The 24,092-nt window shown below is 60.0% G+C and overlaps 1 protein-coding gene across 3 annotated transcripts in view; it reads right to left on the bottom strand.

The window, feature by feature from the left end:
- The window catches only part of CEMIP (cell migration inducing hyaluronidase 1), a 127,691-nt gene that overhangs the window by 33,160 nt on the left and 70,439 nt on the right, over nucleotides 1-24,092 (bottom strand). For 2 of the 3 annotated variants that reach the window (XM_032341931.1, XM_032341929.1), the window contains exons 2-11: nucleotides 22,221-22,335; nucleotides 18,157-18,297; nucleotides 17,552-17,690; nucleotides 16,676-16,912; nucleotides 14,681-14,860; nucleotides 12,701-12,771; nucleotides 12,009-12,104; nucleotides 11,094-11,215; nucleotides 7,850-7,982; nucleotides 6,886-7,077 (exon numbers count right to left, since the gene is read on the bottom strand). In XM_032341931.1, coding sequence (XP_032197822.1) covers nucleotides 6,886-7,077; nucleotides 7,850-7,982; nucleotides 11,094-11,215; nucleotides 12,009-12,104; nucleotides 12,701-12,771; nucleotides 14,681-14,860; nucleotides 16,676-16,912; nucleotides 17,552-17,690; nucleotides 18,157-18,297; nucleotides 22,221-22,314 — 1,405 coding nt within the window. In that variant the 5' untranslated portion in view covers nucleotides 22,315-22,335. Of the gene's footprint in view, nucleotides 1-6,885; nucleotides 7,078-7,849; nucleotides 7,983-11,093; nucleotides 11,216-12,008; nucleotides 12,105-12,700; nucleotides 12,772-14,680; nucleotides 14,861-16,675; nucleotides 16,913-17,551; nucleotides 17,691-18,156; nucleotides 18,298-22,220; nucleotides 22,336-24,092 lie in introns of those variants that run through there. The other variant, XM_032341930.1, reaches the window with a different exon arrangement.

Below are 24,092 nucleotides of genomic sequence, written 5' to 3'. Positions count from 1 at the left end.
CTCCCCGCGGGTGCGGTCACGGGACGAGCAGAAGCCATGGGCAGCCTCCGTTCTTGCTCCTTCCCCGGACAGGAACGCTGGTGTGCCCTGGTGAGCCAGCCCCGAGGACAGGGGGCTCTCCTGTGTACCCCGACCCCAGTCCCATCCCTTCGCAGAGTCTTAGGGCCCAGGACTCCCATAACTTCTCTTCTCCCTCATACGGGTTCCTTACGTTCTGCCTCCAAACTCATCCAGATGTCCTATCCCCAAAAATGATTGAAAGACCCTTCCGCCCAACTCAGCTGCCCTTTTAGCTAATGCCAGTCCCCTTTGTGCCGCTCGAGTCCCTGAACAAGTGACCCGGACTTGCCCCACTCCCCTCTGTCGGCTCAAACCATCTGATTCCCCTCCAGCCCCGTCCCCCTCCCCACCACGGCTTGTGCACCCCAGGGAGGGTGCAGGGGCGCAGGAGCTGGGAGCTTTGGGACTGCCTCCTGGTCCCCAGTCCGCCCCCACACCAGCCCCAGATTCCTTCATGGAACAGGGAAACCGTGGCCTGCCTCTAAAGGGGGCTCATCAGCTGGGGGGGCCGTGAAGACTCCGGTTCCGCCCACATTCTGACACTGGCCAGCGGAGCATTTGGAGCAAGTTTACTCTGCAGCCGCTGGCTCCTCACCTGCTGGGGCTGCCGGCTCAGGCCGCCGAGCCTCGTGGCTTCACGGTTTCAAGGTCGGGAAGCCGGGTCCCCTCTGGCTGTCTGTGTGGGAGCCCCTCCCTCCACCCCGGGTTGGTCTCCCGCCCCCGACCCCGCTCTGTGAGCATCACTGTTGTGCCAGAGCTGTGGGCCTCCGGCGGGTGGCGGGGACTAGAGTCTCTTGCACAAAGAGATTTGCGTGGAGCTCTGAGAGACCTGGCCGGGCAGGGGGGCAGTGCCGGGCAGGGGGGCAGTGCAGACAGGAAACTGTGCACGGAGCAGCGTCCGATCGCTGGAGAGGAAGGAGCCTCCCCTGCTCACTGGCTTCAAACGCCCGACGTCCAGCCACGGACACACAGAGCTCGATCACAAAATCCCTGGCCTGCCCGGCGTCGTGCCTCTGCGTTTGCTGGATGCAGACCTTCTTTTCCTCACAAGTGGATATCCCAACGGACAACAGGCAGCACCCAGAAAAGCTTCAAAGGCTCCTCAACTCAGCAACACACCTCCCACTGTTCCCAGCGTGCAGAAGGACTGACCAGCCAACCGGTGCCCCAGAGGCCACTCAGAGCTGCCCAGGAATCAGCCAGTGTGAGGGCCGGGCCCCCGAGGAGCTGGGTTCTGGGAGGGCCAGAATGGAGCGTGTTTCCTGCAGGGATGGACCCCAAGGCTTGAGCACAGGAGGGAAGATTTGGTGCAGAGAGCGCGGGCTCAGTGCTGCCGGCCACAGACAGGAGAGGAGCCCTGAGGGGCTCAGATCCCGTCTCCCAGCCTGCAAGACACACAGGGCAAAACCCCGGGCTCTGCGGGCTTCGGTGTCATGGCTCCCGCGCCCGCATCTGCGGCAGCCTGAGCAGAGCGCCCAGCCCTCCCTGAACGTGGCTTTGCTACTTTGCATCTCCACGTGCCTGCCTAGATGCCCTCCGGCTGGGCCAGCCCTGTCCACCTGGCCTGGGCAGCAGATGGCTTTGTCCTTCCAAATCCTGCTCCAGTGGCCAGGACAGCAGGCCTCCCTTCCAGGCACACATACCCTGACGTCCAGCCGCCCCTTGTGGCATGCACATTTTGGGGGTTGGTACCCCCTTAAACTGTGGGGAACGGGCAGAATGCTGACCAGAGGGCCTTCCCCCGGGATCCCTGGTCCTCTTGAACACAGCGGGAGAGGGAGGGGGGAGGCTGCAGAGGACCGTGGCTCTGGATCGTGACTCAGATGGTGGCTGCGAGTCCCCGCACACGTCTCGCTCCCCGAATCTCGGGCTCTCCTTCTGTAAAATCGAGCTGTTGCTAGCATGTGTCTCGAACGTAGCTATGCTTGTGGACAGAGTTAATCCTTGGAACGAGCTTCAAACTGCCCCTAATGGCCCGTGCAGCGGCCACCAGTGCTGTCCTCGGGGGAGATGGGAGCCCAGGGCTACTGCCTACTGCCTCACAGCTCCAGGCTGCTCCATGCGGGGAATGGGGGACGGAGGGACTGTGTCTACCAGGGTCCTGTGAGCCGAGCGTGCAGGACCAACAGCCAAGAGCTGTGTGCCCAGTGTGTTCCCGCCGCCTCCTCCCCGCACTGTGGAGCCCGTAGAGGATCTTTCCAAACCCCAAGTGGGGTGATCGGTCCTGCTGCCGCGTTCATAGGCCACCGTCCCCCAGACCATTGTTAGGGGCTGCCGGGGGGGAGCTGCATGCCCTGCTCTCCCTCCCTTGCTTCCCGCAGCTCTGGTGCACGAGGCCAACCAGGGAAGACCCCCAGATTGTCCTAAATAATCCAGGAAGGCCACGGTCATGGGGCAGGGCTCAGGCTAGAGGGTCCCAGAGAGGCTGTCTCAGCCACACAGCTCAGGAGCCTGGGCCAATCGTCTGAGCGGAGACCCTGCAGAGGACAGAGTAGGACAGGGAGCCTGGGTGCTGGGGAGCTCGGAGTTTGAATCCTGGCTCTCCAGTCGGCCACACAGACTTGCCTGGTCTACAGCAGCTCACCCTCCTAGGACGGCTGAGATGTGGGAGACGCTCTACGGCGTGCCGTCCAGGATGCTGGCCGCCGGCCACCTACCGCCACTGGCCATTCGGAAGAGGGCTAGGAGGACCGAGGCGTAGACTGCCAGACTTGGATTTTAGTTAAATCTGAACAGCTTCATGTGGCTGGTGACCGTCCTGGACATGTAACGTCCCTGCACCTGAGTGTCCTCCTCCGTGTCCTGCAGAAACGGGGCTGCCACGTTGTTAGGGGACCACAAGGAGCGAGGAGACGGTCTTGTAAAGCGCTTGGCAGTCACAGGAAACAGAGAACGGCCCTACGAGGAGCAGGTTAACCGTGGTATTACCGAGGGGCGCGTGCTGGGGCCAGGGAGGGGGGAGCGTGAGACTTAACGCAGGGGGTCTGGGGAGGTTTCCGGGTGCGAGGCGGGAGGTGCGGACAGCCACCCTGCGGAGAACAGCGCTCCAGAATGTTCCGAGGTGACTCACACTTTCGTGACTTGGTGGTTCCCATCTGTTTGCTGTCAGGAAACCCTGCACAGGCGCGGAGGCCTGTTTCCTGGAACTGGGGGGCCGTGAGGAGGGACGGCCCAGGAGGGCGTGTCCTGCTCTGCAACCAGCCTGGGGGGGCCCAAGATGCCGCTGCTGGTGGGGCACAGGGGGCCGGGCTTGGGGCTGAAGGAGACACGTGGGCCTCCCCAAGACCCAGGCTTGAACAACCACCCCCCACCCCCGCTGGGGTTTTTCTGACGATGCCCACCAGGGGGCGCTGTTTTCAGTCACACTTCGAAGCCTCCGCGCCAAGTGGATGGTCCGCTCAGAGCCCAGCGTTGGGGGTGGGGGTCAGGGAGGGGTGTGGGGCTGCCAGAGACACAGATGGGCTGCTGCTCCGAGGAGCGTGCAGGGGCCCGAGAGGGGTCCTGAGAGTTCACATCTCTCCTCCCCCTGCACCAGGGCCCACAGTGGCCCAGTCCCACGGAACGTCCAGCCTTTGGAAGGCTCAGGAGGCAGCTGGGCCTGTGAGTCGGCCACCAAGTGGGGCCGCTCTCCTGCGTCCGCTCCCCAGCCGCACCGCTGGGTGAGGCAGCAGCCCTAACAGCACCTGGTCCCTCGCTCTTGGGGCCACTCGGCTCTCAGGAGCTGCTGGACGGGAAACCTGGCCCCCCCTAGCCCTCGGGGTGCCCGGCACAGGGGTGCAGATGTGGGCCGGACTGGGCAGACCTGGGGGGCCTTCCACCCTTCCAGGTGCCCCTGCGTCCACCCCACCAGAGACCACGCGGGCCACCCCAGAACCCCCACACTGGCATCAGCTCAAGCCGTCTCAGTGCCATTCCTGCCGAGCGTCCAGGACACTGATGTCCCAGGAGGGCTGTGCACGCGAACCAGCCCCGGGGACACAGGACTCGTACAGGGAGGGCCATGGCTCTGACCCTCACGGGGCCCGAGCTTCTCTGTGCACCCTCTCGTAACTGGGGGCGCGGGGAGGCTTTCCCCCCAGGGGGAATGCCACAGGCTGGTGTAGTCGGCGGGAAGCCGTGTCCCCCGCCCCCAGCCCCACGCGGCCCCTCTGCCCCTCATCCCCGCTGCTCTGGTCCTCCTTCATGGCTGGGACACTGCATGGGTCCCCAGCACAGCGCCCTGCACTATGCCGTCCCCCTCCGACGGTCCAGGCCACCTGCCCCCTGGTGAGCTCCCGAGGGCAGAGGACACATTTGTCTGGCCCATGGCCTGCCCCGTCGGCATTTCCTGTGTTGAACAAACGATGCTCTCCCTCCCTCTGCCCTGTGTGTCCTCGGGAAAGGAGCAGGGCATGCCCAGCCTGGGGGCGGAGGGACACACAGGGACACCTGTGCTCATAGAGCCTCCTGCCTCCACGCCCGGAGGCATCAGGACACTCAGGACAGGACCAGGGACCGGCCTCAGCCCGGGGCTGCTGAAAACGACGCACGTGTTTGCCTTTCTCCCTCTACGAGGGTCTTTACCTACAGAATGGACTCTCCCAGCACTGTCCCTGTCCACCCCCAAGCTCAGGTGCTCCGTGATTGCAGAATCCTGCCAGCGACAGCTGCTGACATTTACGGAGCGCTTACTGCATACCGGGTGCTGTTCAAAGGGCCTCACCCTGAAGGGTCCAACCCGCCCATCCTCACAACCCCGGGAAGGGTCACGATCTATGATCGTTGTGTCCGTTTTACAGATGGGGAAGCTGAGGTACGGGGAAGTTAAGTATTTGTCTGAGGTCCCCCGGTTGGCGACTGCATTCCTGCAACTCTGAGCCTCTGCTCTACCAGAGAGAGAAAGGGCTGGAGGGGAGGGAAGGAGGCAGGGGGGTGGGTGGGGAGGTAGAGAGGGCGAGAAAGAAGGAAAGTGCCTTCCCCGAAACGTCTTCAGGGAATGAGACCAACAGCGTGCCCCGATCTAATAGACGAGTCCAGCCGGAGCTGGTCCCGAGCGTCTTTGTAGGGAAAGCTTGCAGGGGACCGTTCTTGTCGCCGTGCACACGGCCCTGAGCCCCGTCCCTCCGTGGCCCAGGGCCTCGGGGAAGCTGCGTCTCTGGGCCTCTGTTCTCCGCCTTGTCACCGGACAACAGTAAGGAATCTGTGATGTTTCTTTCTCTCGCTGCCAAGAAGCTCAGAGACAGATTTATGGTCTATTTCAGTAGCTTCTCCTAACCTCAACCCCCGCCCCCGCCCACCCCGTTGGAGGATTCTTCTCACACCAGAACGTATTATATCCACGCGCATTTTTCCCTTGTTTTCTGTCCTGGATGAAGATTTAATTGGACTCGTCTTTATTGTAAAATATCCCCAAACCTTTTCCAAAGAAGACAGGGGTTCGAACAAAGAACAGTGTAAAACGGCAGAGTCTGTCAGTGTGTCAAGCACGGCCGCGAGTCCAGCCACGCGCAGCAAACCCGTCGGCCCCGGGACACCCATGGGCTTCCCTTCGCAGGATCGGCCCTCCAGGACCACAGCCGCAGACTGCGGGGGGCGGCCTCCAGGGCCCACGGCCCCCAAGACTGGGACAAGGGGACTGGGCTCTAGCACCATTGCCCAGCTTTTTAAACCTTTGTCCCCCCAGATTCCTTCCTAAGCACATCCCCACCAGCCAAAAAGATTGTTTGACTTTCTGTAGTTTTATTTCCAAATCGACCGATAATTTGGATACATCTCTGCCCATGTTCCTCCTCTTTCCCTCAATCCTAGACCTTTGCCAGGGGCCATGGTCCTGTACTGGCTGCTGGTTATGATGCCTGGGATGGAGTCTCCTTTCTTCTGGCCTTTTCCTCCCCAATTTGCCTTGGGGGAGGGACCCCTTTCTCCATTCAATAGGAGCACTGCCAGAGAGGGCCATGTGAGCCCCCAGCCCAAGGGGGCCCGGTCTTCCTGGAAGGTGGCGTGAGGACTATGTCCCAGGGACCCCCCAGGGACCTTCAGGACTGTGATGCCCTGAAGACACGGCCCACGCACTCCCACTACCCTGACCCCCGAAGCAGCCCTGCCCCCGTCCTCGTGCAGCGGGGCACATCCCTTCTTGAAGACCAGAAGCACGCTGCACAAATTCCTCTTTTGCTTACGAGAGTCAAGCTGGATTCCACCGCTTATAACCTAAGAGCCCTCCTGGGACACAACTCTCTCCACCAATAAACACAGACCAGGACGACACTTTCAATCCTAACAATCTGAGATTCCAGGAAACTCGCATAATATACGTTGCAGTACCACTAAGTCAACAATGAGAAGAAAAAGGCGCCAAAGCTGTGGAAAGAAGAGATTTAAAGTTTCCCGGTTGCTCGCTTTATTGTCTAACAAGAGTCACTCCCTTCCCTCAGCCTTGATGGGACAGATCAGCGGACCCGCCCCGTGTGTGTGGAGCTTAAGCACATTTTTTGCTTTGTCCGTTGGAATGTAGGTGTGAGAGCTAATCCTGAGCCCCGGCCCTGCAACTTCTGTGTTTCTGCTCTCTGAAGCTTTCCACACACACACACACACACACACCACCCCCTCACCACGGGAAGAATATGCCTTGGGAAGAGCGAGAGTCCCACGGACTGACCAGAACCCAGCTGTCGTCCCAGAGCCAAGCTCCGTCTAGAGATGCTGGACCCTGGACCAGCGGCAGGTGTATGAGTGAGAAGTACAGAGGGTTCGAGGTCTGTTTTGTTACGTAGCATTATTGTGGCGATAGCTGACGGATACAGGACCCGTTGCGATTTCCCAGGGCGGGCTTAGCGGAAGTCTCACCTGCCACTCGGACCTGGTTGGGGGCACAGGCTTTGCAGGGCAGCACCTGGAACTCCTCTGCCTGGTACATGGAGTAGTCAGTACTGGCGACGACCAGCGTGTCCCCGGGCTTCCACGACCGAACCTCGTCCTCCAGGGTCAGGACGGTGCTGTTCACGTTGGTGTCGATGATGACGGTGAGTTTGGGCCTCACTGAAAGTCCAGACGGGAGGGGCTGAGGTAGAACCCCGCGTCCTCGGCCAGCGTTTGACCCCACGCCTCTTCCCCTTCCCTCCCTAGATAAATGCCAGGTTTGCCTATCCAAACCCAAATCGCCAGGCTCAGCCCATCCCCGTCTTGGTGCAGGTTTTTGAAGTCAACAAAACCGTAGCAGAAAAGAGCCATTCATTAGCTCCGGGCAGGGGAATTTTCCAGCAACTTTTTAGTCAGAGTTGAACGTGGCACCCACCACACCCACTTTGCTCAAGATGCAAAACAAATACAGTTCTTCTCAACTATTATTTACGGGAGCTGTAAGCCCTCCCCCTCAGGAGCACTCATCCCTAATGACCACCTTCTGGGGCAGGCCGAGGGCCTCCGCGAACAACCCGGCCATTTCCCGTCCCTCCTAACGAGCACCTCGGGAGCCGCGTTTAAAATAACAGCACCCAGAGGACGCGGGCTCACGTCTCCTGCAAGAAGTCAGCCCGGGGCCACGGCACCCTCCGTCGTCTTGGGCCGGGCCCTTCCCCTTCCTGAAAGGCGTACGGGCAGGTGGGGCCTGGTCGGCTCCTGCCAAGTCTGAGGACCGTCCCACGGCCCCCGGGGTCGCAGAAGGGCCGTCCACGGCGAGTTTGGCAGAAGCACCGTGTCACCGAGATGTCCCAGGGCAAGCTGACCCAGTCGCAGCCAAACCCCCAACGGCCAGCTCAAGGAACGAGCCGCGCACGGCCGCGCTGTGTGTCCCCGGCACGCGGGGGCTTACCGGGCTTCCCACACAGGAACCGCACACGGTAGGTCTGGCAGGCTCGGCCCCCGTCGTAGCACACAAACCTATAATCCTGGCCTTTTTTGTAGACGACCTCGGTGGTGAGGTTAACGCCATCCGCCGTCGTGGCCTGGGAACGGCACGGGAATTACAGAGCAAGATCATTTTCATGTGCGTAACGGAGGAAGGCGATGACTCACGGCATACACATCCACGCACACGTCTAAAACCGTCCCTGCTGCCGGAGTTGTTTCCTCGGGCCCAAGGTGACCGTGGAATGACCAGGCCTCGCTTTTGTGCTAAGAAAACAGTTTTGTTCTAAGGAAGACCATGTGACGACGCGGGGTGGGGACATGGCTCGCCGGGGTGCCGGGGTGGTCCGTACCCAGACCACTGATTTGCTGGGACTCCTACCCACCCCCGGCCATTTATTGAGGACCCCTCTGTTCATCGACACGTGAGGGGGGGTGCTTAAAAATACTCATGCCCAGGCCCCATCCCCCGGGGCTCAGATCTGGTGTGTCCACGTGTGGCTGGGGATCAGAACGTTTAGAAGTGGCCCAAGTGGTTCCAGAGGGCAGTCCAGTTTGAGAACCGTCCCTGCCCTAGCAGTTATAGGGGTAAGCGCTCGGCATATGATCTCATTCCGTCTTCACGGCAACAATGAGGTCGCCGGCTCTACAGATAAGGGAACCAGCCTTCCGCGGTGAGTCACTTGCCCAGGGTCAGACAAGCCAGTCCGAGGCAGAGCCAAGATTCGAATCCAGACTCAGCCAACCACAGAGCGGGTACACCTCCCCACTGCGGCGTTCCGGCACGCAGCCCAACGTCCTCTGTTCGACATCTGTCTCCTCCCCCGGGGATCCTGAGCTCCGCGGAGGGCGAGGGTCTGGTTTCCGCCTGTCTCCCTGATTCCCCGCTTCCAGCCTGGGGCTGGGCACGGACTGGGGTCTCCGGGGTGGGGCCAACGGGTGAGCAGCCCCAAGGCCAGGTAGAGAGTTTAGGGAGCAGGCTCCAAGGAGGTCACGCTCCCGGCCAGCTGGGGCTCATCCCAGAGCCCGGGTGTGTCTGCAGCAAGCCCGCGGCTGTCATCAGACACAAGCAATTGAGATCCGGGCTGCAGCTGCCGTCCTCTCTGGCACAGAGACCAAAGGGACCCGGCCGGGGAATAGGGAGGCAAAGTAGAGTCAACCTATTAAAAAAGAGGGCGGAGGGGGGGAGCTTTTCAGGAAACATTAGCTTCAACACAGCAGGTATCTGTTGTCATTGGCCTCAAAGAAGAGCTCTAGGGCAGGGAGCTCCGGCATCGGGAAAACCCAGCCCTTTCCTGCAAGAGTCGAGTTCACCCCCATCATCTCGGGTGGCCTCCAGCGCCCTGGGAGAAGCGGGAGTTGCAGACCCGTCCTTGGGAACAAGGGAAGGCTCAGAGGTTTTTAGAAGCCAGCTCAAGGTCAAGGTCGTTGGGCTTATCAAGCTTGGCTCCTCTGAGGTCCCACTGTTTTCCGTGGAGGCCAGAGCCCGTCCTTCTGCAGCAGACCCCAAAGCACGGAGAACTGAGCCTGAAAACGCCAGGGAATGGAACCAGACCTTTTCCAAGGCACAGTGTCCCACACGTTCTTGGGGGGGGAGCATCTATTCAACTCTGCGTGTTCTTTCCCTCCTTTTCCTGAACCTGAGGAATGACCTCACTTTGGGATAAGAAGAGGAAAAGGTGGTTCTGCCACTGTTCAGGGAAACCGGTCTCCGCCCTCAGTAAACACAAGTCTATTACTATTTTTGATCATTAATAATTATAAAATAACAGTAGGATTATGACAATAATCATAAAATATTTTAAAAAATTATGGGTCCTTCATACATCGTTGTGTAACAACCACAAAATAATCCCACAGGGAAACAGTGACAATCCCCGATGTACATTGTTACTGAAGAGGAAATTGGGACCCTGAGTCACCTGACTGAGGTCTGCCGCCAGGACGGGGGTGAGCGTGGCGAGGTTTAGGGCGGCGGTCACCTCAGGACCGCGGGAGCACAGGGACAGAAGCTTCGAGAAAGGGCCAGCGTGACCACTGCACCCTAACCCTTGACCGCTTCCCTGTGCCTTTGTTTGGCCAAGAAAAAGCCAATGAGTTGAGAGCTGTGAACCGATAAGGGGCCACCAAGCTCAGCAAAATGTTGTCACGGAAGGGACTTCTGTGAGCGGCCGCCTGGGGGGTCCTAGAGGATGGGGTCGGGTCCCTTGGAGGGTCTCAGATGATGGAGCCGGAGAGCCGTCATGCCCTCCACTACTTTGCATTTTATATCTAAGTGAGCTCGTCCCCGCTTTGTAGCCTCCAAGCCTTCAGTGAAGTTGGGATTGGTTGTGCTTCGACGTCAGCAGGTACCCGCGTCCATGCTGGGAACAGAGGCACCGGGGGAATGGGAGACGCCTACGGGAAGTGGCCACAGGGACGTGGTCTCCTAAAGGCAGTAGTCCGGAGCCTGACGGCTGGCAGAGCCGACCCCGGGAGGCGTCCGTTGACCATGGAAGCGTTCCTGGAGGATTTCTGTGCTGTGGCCAAGGGACCTGGACGAGTAAGACGAGGACTGGGGCACAACTAAGGCTGGGATGTTCCGGGTTGCAAGAGAAAGTTAGAATTAAATCTGGGGCCTTTGGGGGCACTGGCCCTTCTTGATCCTGCTGGACCTGAAACGAGCCTACAGCCCGCGGCCTGCGCTCACTCGGGTCAGCCCTTCTCGAGGATGCGCAGCCCTGTGAGCGGGTGGGGAGTCTTAGCCAAACGGGAACGGTCTGCCCGCGAAGCCGGTGAGTTGGGAGCACCACTCGTTCACGCACCGCTCAGCAGAGCGCCAGGCTACGGGGAGGGCGCTGAGCTCGGCCAGCACCCCAAATCTCATCTGGGTCCTGTGCACTCAAGGTCCCCGAGGAAATCGACTGAGAAGGGAGGCTGAAGGAGACAGTCCGTCCCCAGGCTGGGGCACCGTCCACCACGGCTGTGGAAGCTGCTTGAGGAGGAGTGGGGAGTGGAACCCAGGAGGGAACGCTGGGCCCTCGTTGGGGAACTCACTGGCCTGGCCGGGAGGCCTGGAGCCGAGAAGCGCTTTAGAGCAGGAAAGGGACTTCCCGGCGCACCTATGTCCTGGGAGCACGGGGAGAATCGCACCACCCCAGTGGCAAGAAAGTCAGACTCCGCTGCCGACATAAAGTCTTTGTCACTCTTGACCATTCAGAGTTTGGTACCTGGATGTCGATGGGGCGATTGCAGATCTTTCCTGGGTGAGCGACCCGGAGGTCTGAAATTTTCTCCCCGCCTTTAGTGTGCGCCACTCGGTCGTGGTCAAACCACTCCGTCCACTCCACATCTAGGCAGAACGCAAAGAGCGGGGTGAGGCGGGAAGGGCCCAAGAGGGCAGGTGCCCCACAGCGGGGCCCCCGACACCCCCGAGGCCAACAGGAGTCGAGTACCTTGCATCCAGCTGTGCCCCAAAGCAGTCGCCCTGTCTCTCACCTTTTCATTAAAAGCATCTCTTTTTTTTTTTTTTTTTTAAGATTTTACTTATTTATTTGACAGAGAGAGATCACAAGTGGGCAGAGAGGCAGGCAGAAAGAGAGGAGGAAGCAGGCTCCCTGCCGAGCAGAGAGCCTGATGCGGGACTCGATCCCAGGACCCTGAGATCATGACCGGAGCCAAAGCAGAGGCTTAACCCACTGAGTCACCCAGGTGCCCCTTAAAAGCATCTCTTAACTGACTTTCTCACTTTCCAGAAGCCATAGAATCTATCTTCTTTGTGACCGCAGAGGGGTGACGATGAGAGATACAGTCAGCGGTTTCTCGGGGCGGCAGGGACGGCGCTGCTCTCTGCACCCCAGCTCCCACGCCGGGCTACCCGAAGGCCGGTCCTGCTCCTGCCTGTTTCCTACCCAGCACCGCTGCTTGGCGCAAAGAGGATTCTGAGAGGGGGAACAGCGTCCTCCGGGCTCTTGGCCGCTTGGGACTGATTAATGAGAGACAGCTTGCCCTCACTAATTTAGTTTACTCGGCAGCATCCAGGGGTCTTATTGGCGCACGAGAAAAATCCTTGCTGTGCAAAGACAGAAACGTCCTGCCCTTCGCTCCCAGTGTCCGGGTTTTCCTGGTCGTGCCGAACAGCTCACCTTGGACCCACTCGCTGGAGGAAGAGACGTTGAAGGGCTCGCCGTGCTCCGTCTGGAACACTTTGGACACCCGGGCGGCCGCCGAGCCTCGGTGTCCTGTCGGAGAGAGCGGGGGCGTCAGCGACCGCAAGCCACACCCCCAAATCCCCAAAATGTAAATAATCCCAAGACAGAGCCAACCCCTAGCACGCAAGGATCTTGAACTCTTTCTTAGAAACAAAAACCATGTCAGGCCCGTCTCTCTACCAGGGAAGCAGATTTTCTACGGTCCCTTCTTTTGCTTCAGTTTTGAAGATTTCATTTCCGTGGCTGACAAAGCCGAAGCCCTATTTCTCCTGCGGATTCCTGTCTGGGAATAGGACCTGCGGGGCTTTCCCACAGGTGGTGAGGGCCCACCCAAAGTGTCTTTCGAGCTCAAAATATTCCCCCTGGAGGGTCTGTCCCCGTTCTCGCCTGTCCTAGGTCCCTTGTTCTGAGTAAGTCTGTGGCCGTCTCCTTGCAGACGTAGATACTGTCTTAGCGATCGCCTTTGACCACTTTGGCGAAACACGCCAGCGACCGTGGGTGGGTGTGTGGCGGGGGGCGAGGGGGGTTCCTCCGGGTTCTGAGGGAGGAGGGCGGCTCAGAACGACCCGGGCCTCTCGATCAGGGGGAACGGGAGGGGATTCTGCCTCTCGCCAACTATTTATTACCGTGATACTCGATATGGTCTTCAACCGAAGAGGAGGGATTTCCTTTCACGGTGAGGAAACTCCAAGGGTGTCTGGTAAAAGCAACAACAAAAGGGAAACTTCTTCACCGGCCTGGGCCTGTCCCAGAGGCAGAGCAAAGGCGGAGCCCAGGAGCACGCAGCCCTCTCCGCTGTGCCCGGGAGACCTGCCGGCAGCCGGGCTTCCCTCTCCCGGAGATCAAAAGCCCTTCGTCACTTCCTCCCTTCCTGGCTCGCTGGCCGCTTACTTGCCGAGAGCCTCTTAACCCCACTCCGGTGGGAGACGGGCACACATCACCAACGAACAAGCCCGCGGCCCTACAAACCAAACCACCCGCCAGGCCCAGCCGGGTCCCGGATTGAGGCTTCCGATAGCTTTGGGAAAACAAGGACAGAGGCTCCGGGAGAGAAGGAGCCTCGGAAAGTCGGGAGAGGCCCCTCGCTCACAGCGGGGGACGGAGGTGGAGAAGCCGGGAGAAGGTGTCCTCCGCTGAAGCTGGCTCTGAGGCAGGAAGGTCTCCCACCCCGTTGCTGTCTTCCCCCGACGCCCGTCTTCGTCCCGCTCTGCCCTCTCACCGTGGGACCGCAATCGCTCACCGTACTCAACACCTTCTGTTGTTTTTGTTTTCATTTTGGAAAGCAAGTGTCTACTGACTTGGGGATTTGGTTGGTGGCTCTCTCGCTTAAGACCCATCAGTGGCTCCCCAGGGCCCTCTGGAGGAAAGCCAAGCTCCCGGGTGCAGAGAAATGTCTTCCTGCGCCCACCTCCTCAGCCTCGTCTCTGTCCCCTCCCACACTAGCACCCCCTTCTGCGGCCTGCCCCCCTCCCCCGCCTTCAGGAGAGCCCCACGCTCAGCCCGGGCCTCGGCACCTGCAGTCCCTCGTGGGAACCTGCTTGCCAGCATCCTCACCGGCCCATCTGTGCCTCAAGCCCTTCACCCGCCCTCGTGCTCCCGCTTCTCATCACTTCTCTATTGTTCCTGCTGCCCACGATAGCTCAGCCCGTCCCGTCGGGCCCACACCGGCCAGTAGCCACGTTCTGGGGGCACCAACCGCAGACCTCAGTTCTGCTGATTCCAGACGCTCTGAGTTTGTCCCTCAGAGCGCGTCGGCACAAACGGGGACCAAGAGTACATCCTGCCCACCCGTGTGTGGCCCTCAGGGGAACGGCCTTGAGATAAAAAGATGTCCTTCAAGGTGTCATCTCTGACGGCCTGAGCTCCCTGTCCAGACCCTTCCAGAAGGAGCAGCCCCTGGGCAGTGAGAGAAGGCACCATGGAACCCAGAGCACCGCCCGGCTGCCCCCTCCCTTGCCCGGGGGGAGCTCGACTCAGCCAGGGAACCGGCTTCACTTGGAGCCCGGGGGAGGCTCTTCTGGCCCCCAACCCACCTGGGGTTCTGCTGTCTTCAAACAGCCCCAGGCCAGAGGACCTGACCCTCCACCGAGCTGAGAGCTGATTCAACACGATGGAGAGGTGTGGCCGGCTGCCCATGCGCACGCCAAGGTCAGGCACGAAGCTCTAACCCAAGACAGACCAAACCGGCGGTGCATCAAAGGCCCCTCTCCCCGGGGGCGGGGCTGGGCAGGCACCTTACAGACTCCCTAAGCAAACGTCTGTCCGTGCCGCCCAGGGCACACGATGGCCTCTTTGCCAAAGAACAGGCCATTGAAGCTGGTGACTCATCAGAGACAGGGATTCCCGCAGCAGGCGGCCGGCCGATGTTTTGTAAGCGGCTGAACGAACAAATGAGCTCGTGCGGACCGAGACCTTCGGTGTTTTCAGAGTGGACTACGCTTCGTAAGAAAATCCGGGCTCCCGGGGCGCCCACTGCTCCCCAGGCTGGCACTGAGCGGGGCACGCCGCGGTCAAGGAACGGACGTTAAGACAACCTGCGGGCCTGGGGTTGGGGGAGGGGGGGTTCGGGGTCCTGGAGGTTGGCAGGGCGAGAGAGACGGAGGTACCTGAATCCGAGGTGTAGGAAGTGTTTGCTGCCCAGCCTGGTCATGGCCTTCCTGGCCGCGTCGTCCAGGTTCCGAGACCCCTCATCGTTCACGGCCACCGAGAGGATCCTGCCCGCGGGCACTGCGTTCAAGTACTGGGCCAGACGCTCGCTCTCCTTCTTGGATCTGTAGGTGTCAAACCTGGAAGGGCAGAGCCGGCGGTTCCACTGCCCTGACAGCGGCTCCCCGAAATGGGACGTCTAAGCACACGCGTGCGTTCCAGCACCGTGCCCTCCACAGACCCCATGGGTGGGATTGTCTAAAGAAAGGGAGCTCTCGTGGCGGCAAAAACCCACCTTCCCAAACTCGACGGAGGTAACCCAGTGTCACAGAGGAGACACCCACGACGCATGATCTCAAACAGCAGCCTACCCCACCCGGCACGAGCGTACAGGAGGGAAAGACGCGGTTTTGTAATGACCTCCAGCTACGCGCCATGTGACCTAAAGATCTGGGACAACTGTAAGGGAACTTCTGGAAGAATTTGTCTCGGGGCTTAAGCAAAATCGTTCTAAAACCGGTCTAGAAGAACAAACCAGCGTGAACGGCCAAGATTTGGGGCAAGAGAAACGGTGGTTCGGGGATGGCGGGGGGGGGGGGGGGAGGTGGCGGGACCGGTGCTCCGGAGCCCTCAGACCGGTTTGCAAGTGTTTGTGCAAGCGGGTGTGTCCCCGCCAAGGCCCCTCATCCTCCCCTCCCCACCCCCGCCCCCCGAGAGCCACCGGCTGCAGCCCCGCTGGTATCCGTCTCCGAGCTGTGACCACACCACACACCTTAACACGTCCCTCTCTGCCTGACCCCATGCTTCCTGCCTTTGAGGGGCTGGCCTGCATTTTCATGCCTCCAGGTAACCTCCGTGACCATAGCCTGCACACGCGTGTGCGTCTGTAAGGTTTATTAAGATGTCTACTCACACGCATTCCGCTATCAGGCTCTCGAGGCCCAGGACCCAGGCTTTCACCAAAGGAAATTTAGAGGGAGCAACTGTCCCGTCTTGGCAACCTGCACACCAGCTGTTGGGATGACTTCTCCTCCCACAGCTCAATAGGCCACGCACCGGAGCCCGGCGTGCCACAACGGACACCGTCCTACCGATTGCAGAGGCAACGCCGAGGGGCCGGCGTGCCGCGTGGGAAGGGAGGGCTCTCGGACACACTCTGTGCCCGTCAGGCTTACCCCGGCTTCCCACGTTACCCGTGCGCCGGCCTCTCTCAGCCCTAGGCCAAGACAGGTGTCCGGACGGAATGTGGGTGAAAGGTCTGTCTGGGCAGATCCGGGTGTGCATCGAGCTCCGACACCTTCTGGCTCAGACCAAATGGACTCCCCCGAGTCCCAGTGTTTTCCTCTGTACGAGACAGAGCCTACTCCCAGGGGTCATGAAGGTAAATTACAGATGGCCAGTGAAGTGGCTCACACGATGTTCTGGACACAGTCCAGTGATGGTGCACCTGCCCCTGCCAAAAACCCAGACGTCACCGGACCACGCTGCCATTGATCTGCACCCCACCCCCTGCTGGCCCTTCTCCGCTTCCAGACATTGTGCTCCCCTCAACACCGGCCCTTTGCACTTGCTGCTTGCCCTCTTGAACACTCTCTCCCTGACTCATCTTTGCCCTGCTGTTCTCAGCTCAAATGTTGCTTCTCTACACTGGTCTTCCCTGACCCACAGATGCAAACCAGGCGTCCCTAGTTACCCTCCGCCATTTCCTTGTGTCGTTCCCCCTAATCAGCACGATCTCCAATGATGCTGTGTCTACGTGGGTGCCCGCCTCGTTCTTAATTCAGCTTCGGTAGCCAAATGCCCGGGGAGGGAGAAACGTGTCTCCTCCCTTGGGGGACTTCTGTCCGACTGGCTCACTGCTGTGTCCCAGCACCCAGAGGCACATCCGGCCGGGGCACGTGCTCCGGGAGTGTCAGGAACGAGGGGCTACGGGCTTACATGAGGGCAGACCTTACCGGTCGGAATGGACAACCGTCGCCGATTTGGGGTCGATGACGTGAACAATGACTCCACGGTGACCCCAGCTCCTTTCAAAAAAATAGCCTCCCTCCTCCATGCCGCCTGGGCGGAGGGTCTTGTTCAGAAATGTCCAAGAGAGCTTTTTCTGTCCATGTAACTCCAGCGTGCCTCCTGGGCCCACCCCGATGTACTTCAGGCCAAAGTAAGGGTCGGGCTGAACTCCTTCGTCGGCCCTACGAGAGAAACAGCTCCCCGGAGTCAGCCGACCGGTCGCTCCACCGGCCACTGAGCCCAGAGGGGACCACGCTGCTCCCGCCACGGCCACCATAGAACCAGACACACATGGTGGCTGCCCGAGGCCAGCAGACAGCGTCACCCACATCGTCCTAACCAGACCCAAACGAGGCCAGAAGGCCGAGCAAAAACACTCATCACTAGTTCACATCCCAGCGCTAAGAGTTTTCTTTGCCGGCCCCTCTGGCCGCGTACTACAGACCCTCAAATACTCTTGGCTTCTGCTCCTGAGAACCTCAGCTGTGTGAAGAGAGACCACAGCCAGAGGCCAGCACAGAGGTCTTCCTTCCCTTGTCCGTCGTAACGGACTGAATCAGCTTTCCCAGAGGCTCCCGGAGCCAGGATAGGATCGAAGGACTGTGGGGACTCTTGTAACTCACAAAACAAACCCCTAGAGAACCTGTCCGTCTCTCCCCGGTCACTGCCGTCTGTCCTGCTCGTGGCTGCCTCGGGCCGTCTATAAGGATCATCCTCGCCTGGCACTGGAGCCTTGTCGTCCTGCTGTCCTCTCCCCTCGGGAAAGCCTCCTCCCCGCCAGGGCCGAGAGTAGCACTTGGTCCCCAGAGGCCGGCGCCCACCTTCCGTAGAGAACGATGCTGAAGTTGCCCTGGTAGGGGCAGAGGGCGCTCCCGGCATGCAGCTCCCCGCCGTCGTCTATCAGGACGTGCCGGGCCCGCAGGACAATGGGCTCCTCGTGGTCTTTGATGACTAGCTTTCCTGAGGACAGGGGAACGGGACGGGGTTTGAGAAGGCTGGCGTTAGCGGTGGGTCACGGCAGAGGCAAGGGCGGACCCGCCAAGCCCCCCTTGTCCAGGCGGACAAGAAGGCCCGTCTGTCCCACTCTCCCACGCCTGCCGGACCCCCAGGTGGCTCCCCGTGTGGACGCCGCCCACTGGCTTGCGGCTCTGGCTGTGCGCACGGCCGTCAACAAGGAGCAAGCATCGGGAGGCAAGATGTGCGGGAACGCTCCCAGCCCCAACGAGGACGTCCCTCCATAAACACTTTTATCACCGAGGCTGGATCTGGGACACACCGCTCCCAGGGGCCCAGAGCCGGGGGCCTCTCAAGCCGCACAGAGCTCCGGCCTGAACCCGGAGCACAGGACCTTGGTTCCGCCCGTCAGAGCTGGGGCAGCCTGCACCGGCCTGCCGGGCCATGCGGCGGTGGTCGGGGACCAGCTTACCCCCCTGGGAGACGTGGATGGAGTTCACCGTGGCAGATGCGGCAAGCAGCAGGGCCCTGCCCCGCCCGATGTGCACATAGTGGTCCGGGTCGTGGCCAGGGTTCCAGGGCTGCAGCTCGGGGCTCTGGTCCGGGCACACGGCTGCCAAGGACAGAGAGGTGTCACAGCCTCCATTCCGACCCGGGGATGCCAGGGGGTGCTCCCGCACCATGCCCTGCCCCCCTCTACTAGCATGTGAGGCCTCGAGAACGTGGACAGCCCCCACATAGGCACCAGGAGCCCTGGGGTCTCAGTTCCTCCCACGTTGGTGAACCAGCCACGTCCTTCCTCGGGGGTCAGTCTTCACGTCCATAAAAGGGACGCGGGGTGACTCCTGAAGGTATTCCAGGGCCCAGAGCTAGGGGGTGATTTGCCCGGAGTGCTTGTCATCCAAGACATTCTCCCCTGGAAAGCGGTGCCCTGAGCGTGCACATGGCCCCTCTCCTCCCGCATGAGAATCTGACTCTTGGTAAATTTTCCAGCTCTGTTCCCCTGGAAACCCGAGAAGGAAGGCATCATACAAACACCGTGCCCCCGAGGACTTCGCTCCAGCGAGGGGGAGGGGCACCCCTTATTAGCAATGGCGTCTCAGTGGGGAGGTACGGTGCATGACTGTGTCTCTCCCGGCGGGGGGGGGGGGAGGTCGTGCTGTAGGCTCCCCTGAGAGCAGCGGCCCTCCTAACGGGGCACGTGTCCCGCGGGAACCCCTACGTCCCGCCTGCGGTGTGGCCGGAAGAGACTGCCACCGTCTCTTTTTAAAAGAACACAATTTGGAAACAAAGCGGCCGATGTTTAACGGTAGGTTGTTTACAGACCACCAAGTTTTGCAAAACAAACGTTACCGGATGGAAGCGGGAGGGAGAGACTGGGCCGAGGCTCCCGGCCAGGGCACCTCCCGCACCTGTCCCACCACGGCCTCAGGTCCTCTCCCCCGAGGAGCCACACGGGGTGGCTTCTGGAAAGCTCTGTGGAGAGCGGCCAGGACCGTTCTCGTGCCAGAGAAACCAGGCCCGGTGCGGCTCCGGCCCCGCACCCTCCAGAGGGAACCTGACGCCGGGTGGCCTGTGGTGGCCTTGTGAGTCAGACGTTCAGCTGAGCTTGGAGGCCCCATGGTGGGTGTGGGGGAGGCGCCTCCCCCGGCTCCAGGGGAAGCAGCAGGAGGAGCCTCGTCTCCATCTGGCCGGCTGGGCGCGACTCCAGCAATGGACGGCGGGCGCAGGAGGGCATGGAACCGCCTCGGACGTGGGGAGGCTCTCCCGGCAGCCAGGAGCAACCCGGAGGCAACGCGGTGGACGAAACAAAACAAGAAGGGCTTGTTGCAGAGAACGAGCCCGGATGCCTTCCTCCCCTCTGTCCCTCGAGAACCGTAAAGCAAGGGAACCCCTCCATTTAAGGGCCCCGGACGGGGGTGGGGAGTGGGGGGTCAGGCAGACCCGCCGCAGGGCCAAGGTTGCAGGTGAAGGCCCAGTCCCCGGCGCAGGCTGGAAAGACGGACGCGACCTCCAGCCCAGGCTCCGAGGAAGGACGTCGGACGCCTCGTGTCTCTGGAGCCATGTGGGTGCAGAGAAGAGCATCCATGATGCAGAGGCGTGACCCCAGGAGGGACCCTGTGCGATCCCCGGCATGTCAGGTCAAAGTGTCGCTGTACTTTTGTTCCATTAACTCTGGGAAGACAGCGTCTGCCCCGTATTTACTTATCTCAAGAGAACTGGAAGGGAGGCATCCTTTATCTGCCCTCAACAGCCCAGACACAGACCCCCGAACCCACAGCATCTTGTCATCTTTGTCCTCTGAAAGCAGTGACCCCCCTGTCCCTCCTCTGCCGCGCATGGGTGGGCCCTCGGTACAGGGGGGCCCTCGGTGCGGGGGGGGCCCTCGGTGCGGGCTGGCAGAGCTGTGGCCCCACCCAACCCTCCCCAGCCCCACAGCACCCCCCTTTTGCCTGCAGCTGCTTCCCTGTCAGCACGAACCCAGGCTCTGGCTGTCTCTCATGGAGGAGAGAATTTCACATGGTTTGGAAAGTGGCTCTTCCAGCTGTTGGAAGACCCAAGGGACTCGAGTCATGGCAACACACTGAGAACTGGAGTCCTTGCTCGGCAGTGGACTTCCCGGAGCCTGTGGGCTGGGCTGCTGGTGGGCTGGCTGCTTTAGCATCCAGCAGCCCTGGGGCATACGGGTCAGGGACTCTGGTGACTCCATGGCCCCGAGAGGCTTCTGAGGGTCACGTCTGTCCCTGGGTCTGTCTTCAGGTGGGTTGAGGGCTTACTGGCTTCCAGCCGAGGACGATGCCCTCCACCTAGTTCTGGACCCAAGTGTCTGCTTCCAAGGAGGGGACACACAGCAGTGCAGGGGACTCCTGAGGCCCACTGACGACTGAGTGGTCCCGGCAGGGAGCCACAGGCATCCCAGCTTCTGGGACAAAGCCCCAGGGTCTTGCCACCCACATCTCCCAGGATCAGCTCTGCTGCCCCTTCACGCTCCAGGCACAAGCACGACTGGGTTTTGAAAGAGTGCAGGCCGACCCCAAAGGCTCTTCTGCCATCAGGAGACCATGCCCCCCTGCACTAGCAGTGCTGGCCCCACAGGAGAAGCTCGGCGGTCACAAGCCAGGCTCTTTCATTAGAGCTGGATATTTGCATGGGGTAAAGGTCAGTTTCAGTGGGTTTTCGTCTGTGGGGACCAGCCAGGGGCTGGACATGGTCAGAGCCTGGGCTGGAACATCTGCAGGGCAGCAGGCCTTCCCAGGAGGGCTGCAGGGGCAGGCAGTGGGCGGAGAGTGAGTGCAAGCCCGGGGCACTCGGGCCACAGAGGGAGAGACAGCAGACAGGACCAGGGACCGGGAGAGCCAGAGCCTGGCCTCCTTCCCAGCTGTCTGCACCCAGACCGAAGCGAGACACCCCGGCTGTGGCAGAAAAGTACCTGGGGAGACCTCCCTACGGCCCTGAGGGGGGGTCATCTTAAAACAGACCCCAGAGCCCCACTCCTGGCCAAGCACCCATGAGCCTTGACGTTTACAAAGAGTAAATGGATGAATTCAGGCCACGCTGCCCACGATCTCACCAAGTGTTAACACCCACCCTGCCTGCCCCGTCCCCGCTGGACCGACAAGATTCCACGAGAATCACACCGAAGGGATTCCACTCGTGACGACGGGAGGTTATGTCCTGCCCTCCACGGCCCGAGAACGACAAAACAGAATAAAGCCCCTACACCCTTGCTGCAGAAAAGCAGCCGGCAGGAGCCACGGAAACAGAGTGAGCCACGAGGGGGAAGGTACCGTTGCTCACAACCCTCGTTCCAAACGGACACGTGGTCCCCAGCGCTCCCCCAAGTCTGTTTCCCTGATGGCCGTTTCCTATCGAAGACCTGCCCTGAGCTTCTGCCTGTTTGTTCAAAATCATTCCAGGAAAGAGCCGACACGGAGCTCAGAAAAGCAGACCTCGCGTGAGGCATCGCAGCCGACAAGACGCTTAGTGGTCCCCAGATTTCAGGAGGACAGAGCGAGGAGGGAGCTCTGGATGCAGGCGGAGGGGCAGGCTTGTGCCCAGATGTGCGATTTTTTTCTCTGGATGGCCCCTGTCCCCCAAAGCAGTTTGTAGCATTTGAATTGGTTGTCAACCCTTAACCAGAAGGGGATTTAACACAAAAATCTCAATTTCTGGCTTCTCTTAAAAATTCATGCGCTCCCACAACGGGGCCCCACTTCCACATGGAGAGCAATTGGCTAGGAGTGAGAAGTAGGTGTCCCCCTCGAGGACCCTGAACTTGCCAGGTGACCACGGTCCCCTCCTGGCCAGCCCCAGTGTCTGGGGCCTGCGTCTGGCTCCTGGGGACGCGGTGCATGGAAGCCTGTGTCTAGTCCAGCCCCATTGTTTTGTGGCTTACAACAGAGGCCCAGGATGGGAGGTTAGCAGGGCCCAGCCAGAGCCCAGCCGCCCCGCCCCTGCCCTGGGGCTCCTTCTCCTGCCCCCAGCAGCCTCTCCTCCCACTGAGGCACTGAGCTCCCACGCGCCGTGGTGGCTCACCTGTGGACACGGCCCCAGGGAAGCAGGCCAGGGCCAGCCAGCTGAGGGTCAGCATCGCCTCGAGGGAGAAGTCCTGTCTGCTGGCAGCTCCCATCCTGGCAGCGGCTCCCTGAAACTGAAGCACGCCGAGTGAGACCCGGGACCTCAGCGGGCCGGAGTCCGCAGCCGGGGCGGGCACCGACAGACTCGGCCCCTGGCGCACACGGGGACGGGGCCCGCCGGGGCAGAGTCCTCAGCTGCCATGACTCAGGGCCGGGCAGACCGGGGCACGCAAGCCTCGTCCCCATCCCGCCCGGGGCCTGCAGCTCAAAGACCCGGGGATGGATGGAATTTCATCCTTGGGGCCCGCACTCCCGCCCCTCTAGGGTGAAGCTTTTTTCTTAAGGAGCAGAGAAAACCAAAAATATTCCCACGCAACATGAGCTGGAAACCAGATGCCACGGACGTGCTGTGTGAGCTCAGCTCTTTGGACAGACCTCTCTGGGCCTCAGTTTCTTAATTTGGCAGACGAGGCTGTGGACTGGCTGAGTTCTAACCTTGGCTCTGGTTTTATGGGTCTACGTTTCTAAAATACATCTTGATAAAGTCTCGACAACAGGAAGTCTGTGTGTCGCGCGCCCTCTGTGTATCACCTATCCAAAGGAAGATGAGATGACGAGAGACAATCGCCCCCATTTGTTCCCTCCTTCCTTGGGAAACGAACCCCCGGCTTTTATCTGCGTGTACGGTCACCTAGTCTAAAGGCCACCTTTCTGGGCTCTCTTATGTAAGTGGCACAATGGCCTTGGAATAAAGTTCTGGCCAACACCACCCCAGTATGGTGTATGAATTCCAGGAAATGCCCTTAAGGGAAAGCAAGAAGTCCTTCCTCCCTCCCTCTTGCTGGAGGGAATGTGGAGGTGATGGCTGGATCTCCAGCAGCTATCTTGGGCTGCATAGTGGGAGCCATGTTGCTTTACATTGGCAAAGCAAATGTAGAGAAACATCGAGGCCCTGACCCTATGGAGAACAGAACAGCCCTAGGCTCAGGCTTTATTTTTATGTGTGAGAGAACTAAATTTCTATTTTGTTAAACTTCTATTTTATGAAAGCTGCTTATCTTTCTCCTTTCATTCAAACAGACAGTGAAGATGAGACTCTGTATAGATAAACCCCAAGACAGGAACTTAAAAAGATGACAGACTTCTATGGAAAGAACCTAGATGTCCATCCACAGAGGAATGGATAAAGAAGATGTGGTATATATACACAATGGAATACTATGCAGCCATCAAAAGAAATGAAATCTTGCCATTTGCGACAACGTGGATGGAACTAGAGCGTATCATGCTTAGCGAAATAAGTCAAGCGGAGAAAGACAACTATCATATGATCTCCCTGATACGAGGAAGTGGTGATGCAACATAGGGGCTTAAGTGGGTAGGAGAAGAATCAATGAAACAAGATGGGATTGGGAGGGAGACAAACCATAAGTGACTCTTAATTTCACAAAACAAACTGAGGGTTGCTGGGGGGAGGGGGTTTGGGAGAAGGGGGTGGGATTATGGACATTGGGGAGGGTATGTGCTATGGTGAGTGCTGTGAAGTGTGTAAACCTGGCGATTCACAGACCTGTACCCCTGGGGATAAAAATACATGTTTATAAAAAATTTAAAATTTAAAATTTAAAAAAAAAATGACAGATTCCCCTTTTAGAACAGAATGCACGCAGAAAACATGTTTGTCCCTCTGTGGCCACACAGATCGCTCAGACTGGGCTTGGGCGGGTGGCGACCAGCTCTGGCTTCCCTGCCGGGGTCCCCGGGTCCTATCCCGGGCATGACAGCAGCTATGCCCAGAGAGAAACATTTCTTCCCTCAGGGAGAAAAGGGC

This window comes from Mustela erminea, chromosome 5 (assembly GCF_009829155.1).
Source record: "Mustela erminea isolate mMusErm1 chromosome 5, mMusErm1.Pri, whole genome shotgun sequence".
NCBI lineage: Eukaryota > Metazoa > Chordata > Mammalia > Carnivora > Mustelidae > Mustela > Mustela erminea.
This window is presented reverse-complemented; position numbering and strand designations above follow the sequence as displayed.